We start from the raw sequence: 16,377 nt of genomic DNA, 5'->3' as shown, positions 1-16,377 counted from the left end.
TTAATATATTTTACTTCAACAGCTTAAAACTGTTCGTACTTTTAATTTATAACCTTATCATATGAAATCTAGAATGATCAGCACTATTCTTTAATAAATGCTGCATGAATATATTAATTAAACATATCATGGTTTATGCTTTTAGGGTCAGATTGATATCCCAACAAGATGACCAGACAAGCAATTAAATATTAATAAATCCCCTAAAAACAGTCATAATTTATGCTAGACAGGTTTTAAGTAAAATGTGGCCTGCAGAGTTTAATTTATTTTCATAGATTTGAAGCCAGAGATACGTTGGCTGCTGCCAAGAGGAGTGAGGTGTTACTTGGTGCTGCAAGGGAGGGAGTGGTAGGCTATAAATAAATGAGCAAGTGCATGATTCAGAGGATGTGCCCCCAGCAATGCATGTCTAGTTAGGTTATTGCAAAAAAAATGTGTGAAGCTAACCTTGGGGCTGGCACCTTATCCCGACTACTCTGTGAGTTAAGGCGAAGAGAGCTGCAAAACAAGTAGCCATACACACAAAAATGAGGGGCATTACTTAGTGTTTGGGAGAACACAACAAACAAGCAACAACAAGGTTAAGAGAGCACATTTTGTTCAATTTATGCAAAAGCAAACATGCCTGGGAATAAACACACATGCATAGTTTGGAGTTCTGGAGTCACACACATTCTCTGTTGTCTATCAAAAGGGAGTCATTTGAAACAAACAAAATGCTGATTGTGACTGAGGTTCAGAATGCCTGAACATTTGAGTGACGAAATATAGAAATGAAAACCATACAAAACTACATATTTAGATGCTTAGGTGTAGTATTCTGTGTACAAATTCATGCCTTTCAAGGTATCACCTGGCCCCAACCTAATGTTTTTCCTATGATAATCCATTTCTTTTCATGCCATAGCTCTGTGTTTTTACAGTTTTGTTTTTATTTTTTGTTTCTGGAGAGACAACATCCCGTATGACATTTTGATTGGTTGTTGAAAGCCATAAATGTGTAAGAAGCTGTCGACTATAGTGGTTCTTTCCCAAGGCCCATGTCAAAGTTGCAGAGTTTAGATCTACAATAAGTGTGCCATAGAAGCCAAAGCCCGAACTACAGCCCGGGCTTGGGCTTCTGTGGTGCATTTTTGATAAGCCTACATTATATAGAGCAGACAGAAAACTAAACGAGAATGCAAGATATACAGTTGTGCCACTCCCAAAACACTTACAATGAAGTCAGTGGGTCCATGAGGACACCAGTGTCATCATGACAGCTAAAGGGTTTGTCTACCTATTATAGTCTAAATACAGGAGGAGGCAGTGGGGAAAGAAAGAAAGATGCAGAAGTTAATTAGATTGTAGCAAGCGCAGCACATTGCATGTGCATGCGGCCTGCCCTGCTCCACTCCTATCAATCACACATCCCAGAAGATTTGGAGTTTACTCACACTGCGGCTACCCAAAGTGACAAAATAGAGCTGGGAGATGCTAAACAAAGGCTAGAAATGGGGGTTACGCTACTAAGCCAGCTAAGTGCAAAGTCAGAGGTCTGGAAGTATTTTTGGGTTAAGGCCTCTAATTATAATGAATTAGTTAGTCGGCTTGTATCAGAATTGGACACAATGTCTATGGACTCAGTAAATTGTTTCAAAAAATAGATATTTAAGGTTGTGTTAAAATCAAAATCTTCAAAAACCCAAATGTTAATGTTCATATACAAAATTCCTTTTAATCTTAATGTAACTTTAACATAGGACAACAGGACTGTCAAAGTTAAAACCATTGAACATTACCTCCTGTTCATATTTTTGCTCAAAAATGTTTTGTGAAAAATACATGTTTTGGTATTTAATATCTGCATTGTCCATCTTTCTTCTTTTAGAGGCAAATTTCTGGATGCAACTCTCAGATTTAATACAGCAATCAAATCTGGCCATGGTTTTTGAAATAAAATAATTTATATGTCATTTTCTGTTTAAATCATTAGTAAATCACACTGATTGCTTTCCAAACTTCTTTTTATTGTGTTGGGTCATAATGCTATTCATAACTTGAGACATATATGTTATCATACTGCTGTTTTATGTCAATATTGTCAGCTTTATTTCAGTAACACTGATGCTTCTGCAGTGCATACTGTGAGCCTTCATTCACTGTACACATTTTCTTTAACTTTCACAATCAAGCTCTTCTTAGCAGACTTTTACAGCCCAGTAATAATAAAGCTAAAGAGCAAAGAGAAAGAAACTACTGAGAAAAATCATGATAAAAAGAATTGATCTGAGGTCTCACTTTTCTCTTTTCATTGCTTACTTGTTAGCTCACATTACCAATTCAAAGACTTGCTTTAATCCGGCCCACAGCATTAAGAGAAACAAAGTCTGCACTCAATCAAACTAAGTCCTGGTCTTCGGGGATTTGTAAAATCCACCAGAACCTCTGGGGAAATTATGTCTGATGTATTTAATTCAGAGATATTAAATCCAGTTCCTTCAGATATTAAAGGAAATGTATGCATATTTTACCTTCGTAGTAGTGTAGAAAAAGTTAAGGAGCAGTTAACTTCGGACATATACTGACAATATACATTTACTTGCAAAGGTACAAAGAATAATTACATATATGCTAGATGTTATCCAACATTATTTTTCAGTTCTATCACCACAGTTTGACAAACTTGCTGTAAGGAGCTAATTCTATGAAATGTGTTATTAATGCTATTAATGCTAAGTGTTTTCATTTTCAATACCAAGTGAAAATCATACAGAGTAACTGTGCAAACAGCAGACATTTTAAGGCAGGAAAGACATCATTATGTTGTGCATCATCCCAGACAAAATGTTAAGGTATATTATGCTGACTTTGACTTACATCACTCTTCTTTTTAAACCCCAAGACCCTTGTGGGAAATTACTCCAGTAATAATATTTCTGTCTACAATATCTCTGAATGCAGCATTGATGCTCACAGTTCATGGAGGCAAGTAAAGTAATTTATATAATAGTCTTGAGCGAGCAGGCAGTCACAATTTGCTCAAATCTCCAACGTTTCATAGACAAACTCAAAGCTCCAATTTATTTTTTTTCCATGCAGATCATTTCTATAACATACTTAGAAATAAAAATAGTGCAAGCCATATAAGGAAGTGACAAGACATATACTTATGTAAGGAGGATTGATGATATTGAGGGCTTTCAATGCATTTTACCCATGGTCCATTTTTAATGGATTTATGATCTACTAGTTGAAACTGCAGCCTTAAATCACTCACATTCTCCATGGCTGACATCATACGGTTAATTTTTTATTTTTCTTTTGCAATATGAATGTGCTTGAATACATTTCAACAGAATTCAGCTTTGAAAAAAAGAATGATTACACCAATGAATGTGGATCATCCTCTAAAGTTTTTGGTCAATCTAATAAACAGGCTTAAAATGACAATTATCTTTTGATTATCCATTTCAGCTTTGCTAACCCCCATTGTTCCACACTGACTCTAAATGGCTTAATGGAAATTGAAACTAATCTCTATGAGTGAGGCATAATTATGCTTAAGTGTGTGCATAATTCAGATTTCTTTCCTTATTATGTTTAAGCTTTGATTGAAGCTTTTTAGAACATTACAGGATTACTTGTTAAATTAGCTTAAAACCAGTAGCACATTTTATCTGACCTTAATAACAAGAAAGAAATCTAATAAAAAATATATAATGATGTTAGCTGAAAATATATTAAAAGGTGAACTATTATGCTTCCTTGAACAGGTTAGGATATGTTTATGTCTATGCAAAACATGTTCATCATATTTTAAATCATTCTTGGATAATTAGGTTTTAGTCTGGCCAGTTCTGCCTGTTTTGAGCTCCTTTCAGAATGAGCTCAAAACATTCTGAAGAGTTTTAAGGCTCTTTGTCACTTTAAATCCAAATAACCTGCTGCTGGCCAAGCACCCCAACTTAATGTTTACACCCGCACTTGAAAATGGCTCCAAACAATTGCCCAATTAAACAACTGTAATTCTTTGAAAACAGGAAACTGAGCCTCCTGCAAACAAACAAGATGTAGCAAGTAGTTCCTGAATGCCAAGTCATCAACAAAACACTTTTCTTTTCCAACCGCTATTGTACAACACATACAGTGGTAAAACCAGCTGACCAAATGTGCTGGAGCGCTGCTTAAGTTGCTGGGTGAGGGGCTGGGCTCAGCTGGGGTTGCTGGCAAAGTGGCAGTTGAATGTGACTCAACAATTGGGAAGCTTATGAAATGGCTCATTTTCAAGGCTCTAGAAAACATTAACTTATTGCCAAATAACATTTGGGGGGTTTTTTTTAGCATTTGGACAGTTTTAGAAGGAGTTTAGACCCAATTTGAACCATAAAAATAACTGGTCCTGTTTAACCAATACGGAGTTGTGAAAAGCCATTTCTAACCTGGCTTTCAAAGAAATAAAAGGCTGAATTTTAAAAGCTTGAATTTTAATTGGTTACTTTGATTTTAGTTGTAGTACACACAACAGCAGAGGAACATTTATAGTGCTTGAATGTACTTGTTAAAGGATCAAATACATTTATTTATCAAGTACTTGATACAAGGTCAATTTCTGATAGATTTTATTTATTTTATCTATTGATGATGCTTTTTAAAAACCATACAAGTTAATGTGTAGTCCATAAAGTCATCAAAAGCCCACACTTCATCTATTTAATCTGTGAAATTCATCACAGATGAAGAACAAAGGTTTAGCGAAGACATGTTTACAGTACTGCATTTTAATCTCTGTGAGAAAGAGGTTTAGATTTTATTAAAAATTAAGACTTTGACAAGCAAATAGTCAAATACTTCCTGTGACAAAAAAAATGTGATAACATTTGGTTAGAACAGAGCCTCAACTGTGGCTTATCCTCACTGATGATCTGTCAGAATGTCATGAATGAAGCTTTATTCTTTCCTAAATCTGAAAGCTTCATGCTCTCTCTCTCTCTCTCTCTCTCTCTCCATCTGCCGGATTTTCTGTTTGTGTCCATTTTCAGACATTGCTCCCCTACTACAGCAATAATCACCTCTCTACTTCTAACCTCTAAACTATTTTCCTTACACAAAATGTGTTTCTTTTTTACTTCAAGTTCTTTCTGCCCAGTACTCTTTTTACTCTTAGAGCTAAGGAGAAAAAAAAATCATCTTTGATCTATTAAGTTTTTCATTCTTTGAGAAAAGTTTCGTAAAACTGATTTCTGAGCTCTCTGGCTGAAAGCCACAATCCCATTGCTCCAATCTAATCTCTTTCATCTCCACTAAAACCTACCAAGACCTGAAATCTGTGATGACTGCATCCTCTCACACACATGCAGCTAAACACACACAGGTTGCTGATTACGCTAGCTTTCTTTCCAATACCTTCCAGCTCACCCGTCTAAAGCTTAAATCAGCACCTTGCTGACTTGATGGAATGCTGATTGTGAATGAATGGATTTGAGCTGCGCCTGACGAGGAGCATTTGGAAGCATTAAGGCAAGCACTCATCCAGTGATTTGACTCTAAGGGAAAAGGGGGGAGAATATCTGTGGTTAAGTTAAAAATCAGCTTCTTTCTGCTCACAATGGAACATGTGGGACTCCAGAACCGCCAAGAAAACATGCACACATACTGCTATTTGGGCTGAATGTACCAGGACATCTTTATAACGTAGCAGGACAATTGCTTATCCAAGAAATGTCCCCTCTGGCGGCATAAATGCAGCACTTCTTTACTTTCTAGGAACAAAGCAACTCGAACAATTTTCATTCGTTAAATATGAAACCATAACTCCTTTCTCTTCACTGCAATCTAAGCAGCTTCAATGATGAATACATCTTCATCTTGCCTTGTTAGCCAAAGCAAATAATGCATCTATTCTACTGTGAATTTTTTGAACATGAGAAGCTGTGAAGGCAAAGAGCCCAGTGCATATCACTGGGAGGCACTGGGCTCTGGGAGGACTGCCTCGAGCCAGGATTACAGTTGAGTCTGGCCCAAACAGTGCTGCTTTTTCCCATTGTATTCTAGCGCAGATTTTCTAGATTTTCTAGACAAGACCCTGAGATGACAAAGCAGGCCATGTTAAAAAAATAAATTTCTTTAACTCTAGTAAATATTCTGCCACTTTTATATGAAAATGGAGCCGCTGCATTCAACAGTTTCAGTAACCACTGAAACCAAATAAGCAGTGTGACATATTTTTCAGAAAAAATAAGACATACAAAAAAGGATAAAAACACACTTACACTGAAAGGGTTAAACATAGAACATTGGGAAGATTTTTAACATATTTGACAGCGAAACAAAATGTAAACATGAGAAAAAAAGGAAACAGGATATTCTATCAGTTAGAGAGTTGATAATATGATCATGCAAGCAAAATCAACATGCAAAGATATGGACCATTCAGGCCTTTTCCCTGGCAGGAATTTAACAACCAGAACTTGTAAGTGCTCTGCTCCATCTCCTCTTGTGTGTTTTACAAACCAGATCATTATATGTCTCTGAAAACGAGACACCACTTTGAAAAGACGAGTGCCTCTCTACACCAGAAAGTGGAGAAATAAGAGCGGCTTTTTTCTTATTTTACTGGAGTAAATTAAAACAATGTAAATTTTTACATGTCTATGTAATCCAGAGTTACTTTCATAGAAAGAATGTTACATCTAAACTCAAGTTGTTTGCTTTGATTGAACAACTTGTGTGATCAGTCAAAACGAACATCTCTGAGACTGGATGGTGGAGGCTGTACTGCTTTCGATTTAGTTTCGAAGCTTAAGTTGCAACTCAGTTTGGACTCTCATAGTAAAGTATAGCATAGTTAAGTTAGGAATAATTCCATCAATTACTTCATTCAAGAATTACTGACAGTGTTTTGCAGACTCTTTGATTTTATCTTTCTCGTAGAAAGTACTCCTGGCTCACTGCCTTGGTGTTTCGGTGTGTCTCCTTTTTTACAGAATTACTGACAGTTATTGTACTGGATACAATTAGATATGAACTGGGCCTGTCTACCTTGTAAAGCACCCTGATTATTTGGTTGTGAATGGCAGCAATGTAAATTGACTGATTTTTTATTTTTTTTTTGCATATGATTATAATCACAGGCATATGTATACAAGAGAAATGAGAACAATCACCATCAAATTGAATGAATGAATGAATGAATCAATCAATTCATTAATTCATTAAATTTATGGGTTAATTTTAGCAGGGAGGCTAAACCAGGTCTTGGGTCAGCTCATGCCCAGAAAACCCTTTTCAACTCATCTCTTGTGCCTATTGGAATGATTTGAATTTAATACATTCCACCAAAAATATTTGGAAATCCAAGAAAACCAATAAAATTAAACAATTTCTTTTCATTTGTATGAGTGCGAGCACACAGCCAACATAAAAAAAAACAAAGATAGAAAGAAAGAAAGTTGTGATGTTCAAATTGGATTCAGTGATTATCTGCTGGTCTGAAAATGTGGAATAATCCCACTAGATACAAACTAAAGCATTATTAGTATAAAAAAGGCCAATTTTAAATGTATTCTGTTCAAATAATGTTCTGAGCTTTATGGAGCTCAGAACATTATTTGTTCTGAAAACATGGTGTTTTCATTATTTTAATCCTTGAAAACTAAAATTTTTATCTATTATGCTAAATCAAACACCAATTGGTTCAAGCCTGCAGCTACACATAACACTGACAGAGGTAATTATTTGTTGTCCAAAACAAACAAAAAAAAAAATTTGTTCTTATCTGTTCTCATGAATTGCAGGTTGGTAATATCCCACAATGGAAAAGGCATGTTTATGTATCACTGCCCACATTCTTTAATAAATGTCCAAAGCAAAGCAGCAAAAACTCCAGGCATCAAGCCATGCAAAGGAATAGGCATTTGTGAGTCAATCATGCAAATGTGGAACCCACTAATGTATTCACACCTTCTTGGGTAACAGTACGGGAAAGCAGAGGGTATTTGCAGTGTGTGTAAATGGTAAAAACATGAGACAAAAACACAAGGCAAACCTGTGGCATGGCAGTCGTATATTAAAACAATATGACACATCCTCTGAATCCTCTGAACTTTTGCTCAATATTCTGGGGAATCGAGGTATGTCCATCTCCAAAAACCATGTACTGAGTTAACAGCAGTGTTTCTGTTTTTCTTCACCCAGTGCTAGATAAGGATTTTTGCTCCTTTCTAATATAAAACCATAGCCTGTTTAACTTTAAATGTGATGACTTCCTCATTATGGCCTTATACAGCAGAAACAGAAAAATCAACAGACCTATTATTCAAACCAGCCATTATCATCAATCTTTTCAGAAAGACTGCATAAAGGCGGGGAAGTTCTTCAACTTTGTGTATCGTGACAGTATGCATTTGTGTGTAGGCGTGTGTATGTGTGTTTGTGCTCCACTACAGCTCGTCTTGTGTTTAATAGCGTCTTTGCCCCCAGCTTGAAACATTGCCACCTCGTTAGTCCCATTAGCCCCCAGCAGCACCAGCAAACATGTTGGCACTCACGCTGGCAGTGACCCCAGGAGCGGCGCGTCCATCCCCAGCAGCAGTCCACCCTGCCCCCATATCGACACATGCCATTGGATGATGCCATCTGCCGCGGCCACCTGTGAGTGGATGACACAATCAAATTTCAGTAAGTTATGAAAAGGAATTATCTGGCTATTATTATCTATTCACAGACTTTTCAAAACTCACATAAAACCTGTGCTGTTTTCCTGGAACAGCAGAAAAAATCCTCACAAATGGGTTGTGCTGATTGTAATTGAAATATAGTGTATTTTATGAAACCTCTGTATATGAATCATTTTAATGGCCAAGTACACAAGTGGTTTGTCATTCTTGGTTGCTGAAAGCTGAAACTTCAAGGAATTCCTGGAGTCTCATTCTCTTCTTTATTTTTCCCCATTACATTTAAAGTATTTATCTGTTGTACTCATTGTATGTATCTGTATATAATGTAATAAAAACAAATATTTTTGAAACCCCACTCTGTTCATTCCAGCTCAGAAATAAAGCTTATAGCAGGACCTAAGCAGTTGCAAGAACTGAAGGAGATTGCACCACTTTGTGAAGTTCCCCTTAGGGTAAAATGGTAGAATGTAGTTAGATCAAAATCAATTTTTCCAGCTCAGTTTCTTTCAGCGTAAATGTCATGTAAAATCAATACCTTTTAAATAAAATCTGAGGAAAACATTTTAATTTGCTATGTTCAAGAAAGAATGAGTTTAAAAGTGTCTAATCAAAATCTACAAATATCCTTATATAGGTATATCTATCTATCTCTATCTATGCAATTTTGCATGTCATTTTATATAGTGTATTTACATGTCTGGTTTCAACTATATACATATAGATTAAATTACATATTAAATGGATATAATGTAGAGTACCAACACAATTTCCCACTGCTTGAATATGGCAGATTATAATTTGCTCCCTTTCAGCAGATGTTTCAGCACATCGAATCATGTGAGTTTGTGTGACAGCGGACTCGAGGTGTGTTCTGAAAGCTTGCCAGATTCTACTGGAATTTAGCTGCAGCACCAACACTTGCATACATGAAGCACATCACTGTAGATCTAGATTATGAGCTATTCTGACTGTCCTTGAAAATGCAATATTTTCCTCCATTGCCCTTTTTATGACAGCTGAGGAAATCTTTAATGCCACAGATAGGATGTGCTGGAGTTAGTTTATACAGAAATAGGTGATAGCCTATTTCTTTCAGAGTTATGATGGCTGGATTTTTTTTCTTTGTTACAGCATACTCTGTCCAGCTCAGAGTTGGAAAATAGCTTCCTGGCAGATACTACAAGTGGATTACCTTTTTATCTACACCATGAAGAGAGAAAGGAATGAGTCCTTTTAAGGATGTTGAAGAAAATCCAAGCTTCTTACTTTGAGAGCTGAGATGAGATTGTACCAGAGTCATGCTAAAAATAAGAACAATAAGATTTTTTTTTTAATTAGAAGTACTGATTAACCTTTAATAATGTCTGAAGCATTTTTGCGATTTTCATCAAGTAAAGGAAATGAAAGCAATCAATATCCAATTTAATCCTTTAAAAAATATATAAAAACCTGCTAAGCGCAGAAGATTTATTTATGTACACCCCTGAGAGAAAGTTTGGGGTTTTGTTCAGTATTCAAGGCACATCCTTTGCAGCAATCCGTGCCCGTTAGTGTCTCCATGCCAAGATGAGGAAATGCTAATGCTTGTTCCTGCTGCCAATCACGTCAGGAGAGAAAAAAAAAACAGATGGATACTAAGTGAGAGTGGCAGATACAGAGAAAATGTTTGCCCGATGCCTGGCAAGAAAGAAGGTAGCCAGTCAAACAGACTGAGGAGAGGAGCACATTATAAAGGAAATGAAATAAGAGAAAGGAAAAGCAAATGAGAAGAAATATTAAATTCAAACAGAAAGCTCCCGCTCATGCTGTAAAAAAAATGCTGTTTGGTTTACTGTGAATATGCTGTCTGGCTAGCTGTCACTTAAAAGTGTTTGAAAGGTCTCAAGTATTCATTCATGGGTGTAAATAAGCTTGACAGCAATTGGAATAAGCTCAGATATTAGGTGTGAAGATATCCTGCAAATGAGACACACTTCTTCCTGGACAAGCTGCTAATCTCATTTTCACTTTCCATAATTATCACGTCTTATGAGTCCCAACAGAAAGCTGCCTGTATTACACAGTTTCTAATTCTGATATTGATTTTTCATAATTTAAACATATGCATTGATACTGCAGTAACAATGATTGCAGCCATGGATCATGGATTATAATTTTATATTTAATTCTGTGTTTTTAAACTGTTATTTTTTACTAAGCATTAAAATCCAGATGTTTTCTTCCCCTTTTTCTATTTGTTTTGTCAGAAACCATAAAAGACTAAAGCACCAATGAAGATAACCATTAGTTGCTGAACATTTGTATTTGACTACAAAGCAATATTGAGGTCAGTATACAAACAAGATGATACTAAAACATACATCTGTGATTAAACAATGCAGATCAAATAAAAAGAGCATGGTCTCCACCCCTACATGTGCATGAGAGCAGGGATGAGATGTTGACAGGATTATCGAGTGAAATGTTTCCCTCTGATGGTCTCTATTTAATTACAAATGAATATGGCATCATGTTTTATGCTCCCATGGCTACTCTGACAAACTGCTGCCTTCGTGTAGTTTACTGGATTCCAATTGTCTCGTCTGAACCAGCTCTGGTATGTCAAACTGGGTCCTTATTTGACCTTTTACAGATGAAAAGGTAAGAACTAATCAAAGTCAGTAGTGGGAACTGTGGGTGGACACTGCACATTAAAGAAGAACAGCTTGTCCTCTGTGATAGTCGACTGAATAAAAAACTGGCATATCAATTTGACGCTAGTATAATACCTGCATTTATTACTCTGAAGGCCTGAATAATGATCCAAAATTGGACTAAAGCCTTGAGGGAACTCAAGCAGATAATTATTACCCTTCACGCATGATGCTTGACACCTCCTCTCAAGTACAGTCAAAAAGAAAAGCTTCATTCCTGAGAAGCTGATAATAATGTGGATGCTATTGTCCTTCCATTGTATTACTAAGAAACACACAGCAGGCCAATCTTTCATTTCAGACAGCAAACAGTTGTTAGTGCATTGCTTACAGGAAAGAGAGGGGCTTGATAATCACAACCATAAAAGTATGCAGTCTGTATTCAGTGTGATGATGACCTAATCAATGTCTAATCCAACCATGGCATACCCTGAAGCATGAAAAGAGCAGCTGACTGGTTTGTTCTTGTGGACATCCATAAACATTACCTGCCACAGTAGCATCCCGGAGTGGGAGACTCAGTTCAACCTGCCGAGCTCAGCTGAAGGCTTGCAGGAGTTGTTAATGCGTCACACCATTTTTAATTAACCACCTCTGCTGAATGCCCTGCCAACTCTGCACACACACGGCCAAGATCATCACATTAACACGAAGCACCATGGGGCTGCACGACAATTATGGGGCAAAAGATTTATATTAAGGTGAGAAATATGACATATATAATGAATTTTCTGTACAAGGGTGAATATTTGTTGAGTGAAAAGCTGCCTGGGTAGAGTAATACTGTATTTTAATCCTTTGTTGGCACTTCTGATGGAAAAAGAAGGTATTTGAGTTCAATCCAGAGCTTATTTCGAGGCTCATGCTGAAGTAATGACAAAACAAATACCTTGTCATGTTTCACCAACATAAATTCCACTGAGTGCAAGAGTTAAATACTGTCAACATCAAAGCCTAATGTCTAGGTTGCAGCTAAAGTATGTTTGTTATGACAACCAGTTCTTAAAGGATGTGCTTTTTACTCACTGACTGATTTTTTCCACCAAAGCACTTGAGACATTTCTTACAGTCTGATCCTCCCTATATTGTATTCAGCTTTTTGCAGTTAAGCCACAAAAATCGTTTTATTTGTTTAAGTATACCTGCAATCAGACGATTTAATATCAACTAATCCATACACACACACACACTTCAAATTTGATCTTTAACTGACAACAACTTTATTCTCAGGTTCCTTCAAAGTGCCCTTGTAGAACAGCAAGCTGTTCTGGGATCAATGAACAGGCACAGCAACAAAAATGCTTCAAATTTACATTCTGAACTACTGTGAGATTTTGTACAACTAAAGCACAGGTGTCAAACTCCAGTCCTCAAGGGCCGGTGTCCTGCAGTTTTTAGATGTGTCACAGGTACAAAACACTGGAATGAAATGGCTTAATTAGCCCTTGAGGACTGGAGTTTGACACCCCTGACTAAAGGAATGGCTATATTGTTTTTCTTCAAACGAATTATCATACACCAGGAGTATGAAAGGCACTTGCAACCTATAGTGAGCCAGGGCAAGATTTACCTCAGCATATGTATTTTACTATCAGCCTAAAGTTCCACTAGTGGTTCCAACAACTGGCAGATTAGAGTTACAAAGGCCAAATAAATTGAGGATAAAATAGAAGAAGATAAAGCAATTCTTTGTGATTAAGTTTGTGAGATTTACAATCAAGTTAAATTGTTCAATCGAGTTATACATCTTGTCAATGCCTGTTTCTCTGGGTTTTCTCTCCGTTTCTTCCGTTCAGTGACTTCTGTGGTCTACAGCTGCAGTTAACTATTTTAGTAATCAAATATTCTGGCTATTAACTGAATAATCGGACAAAAAAAATGTCAGGATCTGCAGGAACTACTTAAGCTTATTTTATGAGTATTACAAATACACACACAAAAACCATTTAAGTAAACACCCCATCACTCAATTCCTTTTTTTAAAATGCAGTAACGGCACATCAAACCTCCATTTCAATTTCAACTCTGATGTGTGACAAAGAGGTTAAATCCTACTAAATCTAACTAACTACTATAAATACTTTCAAATTTGAAATATTAGCTAAATATTTTGATTCATGGATTTTTTGTAAAGGAATCCCTTAAGCCCTACTGAGGTCATCCATTTCCCCCCCTAATTTAAAGGTGGTGATAAATAAATGTAAGTCTTAAGGTAATTTGTGCTCATATTGTTAAGTTTGTAAAGACTGCATCTGAATCAATGTTTGCCATTGTGGTAGTGAAGCAATTAGAGAAGCATTTAGCACAAAATATGAAAATTACACCCCACATTTTTTCTGTGAAATATTTTGACAGTGTGTGCGTGGGAGCAGGTGCTCAGCACCACAGGAGCATGTCCAGGAAACTGCACCCTAACATGTTTTCTTTACTCTGTTGTGTTTAAGCCTGTGTTTTGTCACCAACAGAATTACTCTCAAAGCTCGCAAGTTATCCCTGAGATGTTGGTGGAGAGTACAGTGTCCCTTTCAGCCATCTGTTAAGAGTAACAGTGTCGGAGCTGGTGACTCAAACAAACAGAACAAATTGATAAAAACTAATTGATTTTGTTGGGACAGCTCTGGAGTTCAGAGAGAATATTCTAAAAATATGGATATTTCTGTTTTTATGGTTTCATTGTGGTGGAGTTGTTGGCACCAGGACCATGCATTAAGGTAATCTTGGGTTTAAATCCAGATGGGCCTTTTTGTGTCCAAATTAGATGTTCTCCCAGGGCCTGTGTGTGTTTACCCCACATACTCCAGCATCCTACCCAAAACATGCATGTTACATTAATTTGCCACTCCAAATTGTCTTTACACATATGTCTCTGTGTAGTGTTGTATTGTGATTGACTGTGGCCTATTCAGGATATAGAAAAACTCTCACACTGTCCCGTTACCCTTTAATGGTGAGGCAGATGTACAAAATGCATGGATACTTCACAATCTGTTGATTATAAGGACACAGTACAGTAAAGAGATAAAGCATCAATGCATCTTCAGTAACACTGTAAAAAATTAGAAAAAAGTCTTATCAGAAAAGAAGTGCCAGTATGTTTGCTGCCATCATGAGCATAGACAATTTCCTCAACCTTACAACAGATTATCCAAAGACATTAAGAAACATGCATGACTCCTCTAGCTGCCATCTCAAAACTGGAGGCAATCCCTCTGGTGCAAAAACATCTTATTATTAACATCTGTGTACCCTTTTCTCAAATGTAAAATAAATCCAATTTTAAGTTTATCTTTGTTATATATTTATGCACAAAAATCTAATTTCTATATTATACTTTATTGTGCCATACACCTTGACATACAGCAGTTATTTGCAAAGCGGACCAAAAAACAGAGTTGTGCTCAATGTCTTTTAGGCTCTCTGAAGTCTGCTCTTTCTACTTTCTTCTTACTTCCGTGCCTGAAAGCCCAAATGTGGATCTGATATCCCTACGTAACCTGGCACCCTTTCACAAGCTTTGGATTATGACAGAGGATGTCTGGTATGCACCATTCGGCTGTGCAAGACTTACAAACTTAATGACATCAGTGGTGAAGAATATCCTCTACTGTACAAGCAGCCTTTCACTTTCAGGTATTTTCTGTTATGACATGCAACTGGATGGGTTTTAATCCCTTCCCAGGAGCAACAGTCGCATGTTGTGGAAACTCTGCAGTAGGTATATTAAGTATATTGTGTGCTGCTATGGGAGAGCAGAACCATCTCACCAACGATGCCTGTAAAGGACCCTTCAGGGCCAGATGGATAAGCCTGTTAGGAATGCTCTCTAAAAGGCAATAAGTGAGCAGAACTAGGTGATAAATGTTTTCCTTGCTTGCACTCACTCTCAGGGGATATTTTCTCAATGAATTAATATTGAAGAGAGGGACTCAAGTCTGCGCATGTTTATACCCATAAAAATTGGCAAATTATGAGCATGGTGACAAGCCACTCCATCAGTAGGAATGTTAATAATGTACAATATGCTGCTGTGAAGGTTGAAATAAATGATTATTTCACAAAGGCAGTGCATGAAATAAAGTCTCCTGATGAGCCCTGTCAGACAGATATTAGCTCTGATTATTAGAAAGAAAAATAGCCTTAAAAAACATCTGTAATATGCAGGTATGCACTGGCAAATGTTAACCCATTTCCCTCTTCTCTGCTCTGTTCTGTCTCACACAGAAACACAAATTTCTGGCTGGCTGAAACCTTTGATCTCCTAATTGCTTATTCAGAAATGGGTTTATTTGAAGCAGAAACTGGGTTGAAGGAGCTCCGCTTTGAAAAATAGCCGACATACACTCCTTCTCACGTCAAAAAAAATTAATAGGTGGAATGACAATGTCTCTCAGGGTTCTTTGAAGTCGTTTAAATCGAAATTAGCTCAAATATTCATCAAATAAAATTTCTGTTAATTTGCAAAACGTTGAATACATGGGAAGATTCTGCTCTGAAGTTCAGTCCGCCTGAGAGGGATACTGTGCCTTGCAAAATAATTAACATTCCCCTGGACATATTTTTTACATTTTATCACAAGATGTGAAAAAATAAAAACTTTGAAGAAGGTGCCTTGATGAGGTTAAATGGAAATTCCAATTTTTGGCCAGTATGGAAAACATTATACCAGAAAAAAAAACAAAAAACACTAACACTTCACATCACCCTGATCCCACAATCCCCACGCTGACACATAGTGGTGGCAGCATCATGCTATTGGAATGCATTCCATGCTTCTTTTACTAAATGGATTTTCTCATCAGAAAGTAGTAAAGATAAAAGAAATTTATTTGATTTTTGTTTTAAAGGGTAAAACATCAAATTGAAAGATAATGACCCAACATATAATTTGGTTTTCATTTTTAAAGTGAAATAAAAAAAACTAAATATAAGGTGGCTTTTCACAAGTTTCTTTTACACAAAAACATACATGAACAAAAGCATTTTTTAAATTTGGAAAGGGACGAGTGTTATACATATACAGAAGT

The 16,377-nt window shown here is 36.6% G+C and overlaps 1 protein-coding gene across 4 annotated transcripts in view; it reads right to left on the bottom strand.

Moving 5' to 3' along the window:
- npnta (nephronectin a) overlaps positions 1 to 16,377 on the bottom strand; it is a 61,457-nt gene that overhangs the window by 42,924 nt on the left and 2,156 nt on the right. For 2 of the 4 annotated variants that reach the window (XM_032563592.1, XM_032563594.1), the window contains exons 2-3: positions 8,532 to 8,632; positions 451 to 501 (exon numbers count right to left, since the gene is read on the bottom strand). In XM_032563592.1, the coding sequence (XP_032419483.1) occupies positions 451 to 501; positions 8,532 to 8,632 (152 nt within the window). The remainder of the gene's footprint in view (positions 1 to 450; positions 502 to 8,531; positions 8,633 to 16,377) is intronic. The other 2 variants (XM_032563593.1, XM_032563595.1) reach the window with 1 other exon arrangement.

This window comes from Xiphophorus hellerii, chromosome 5 (genome assembly GCF_003331165.1).
Source record: "Xiphophorus hellerii strain 12219 chromosome 5, Xiphophorus_hellerii-4.1, whole genome shotgun sequence".
NCBI classification, from domain to species: Eukaryota; Metazoa; Chordata; class Actinopteri; order Cyprinodontiformes; family Poeciliidae; genus Xiphophorus; species Xiphophorus hellerii.
The sequence above is the reverse complement of the archived record's forward strand: the minus strand, read 5'-3'. Positions and strand labels throughout refer to the sequence as shown.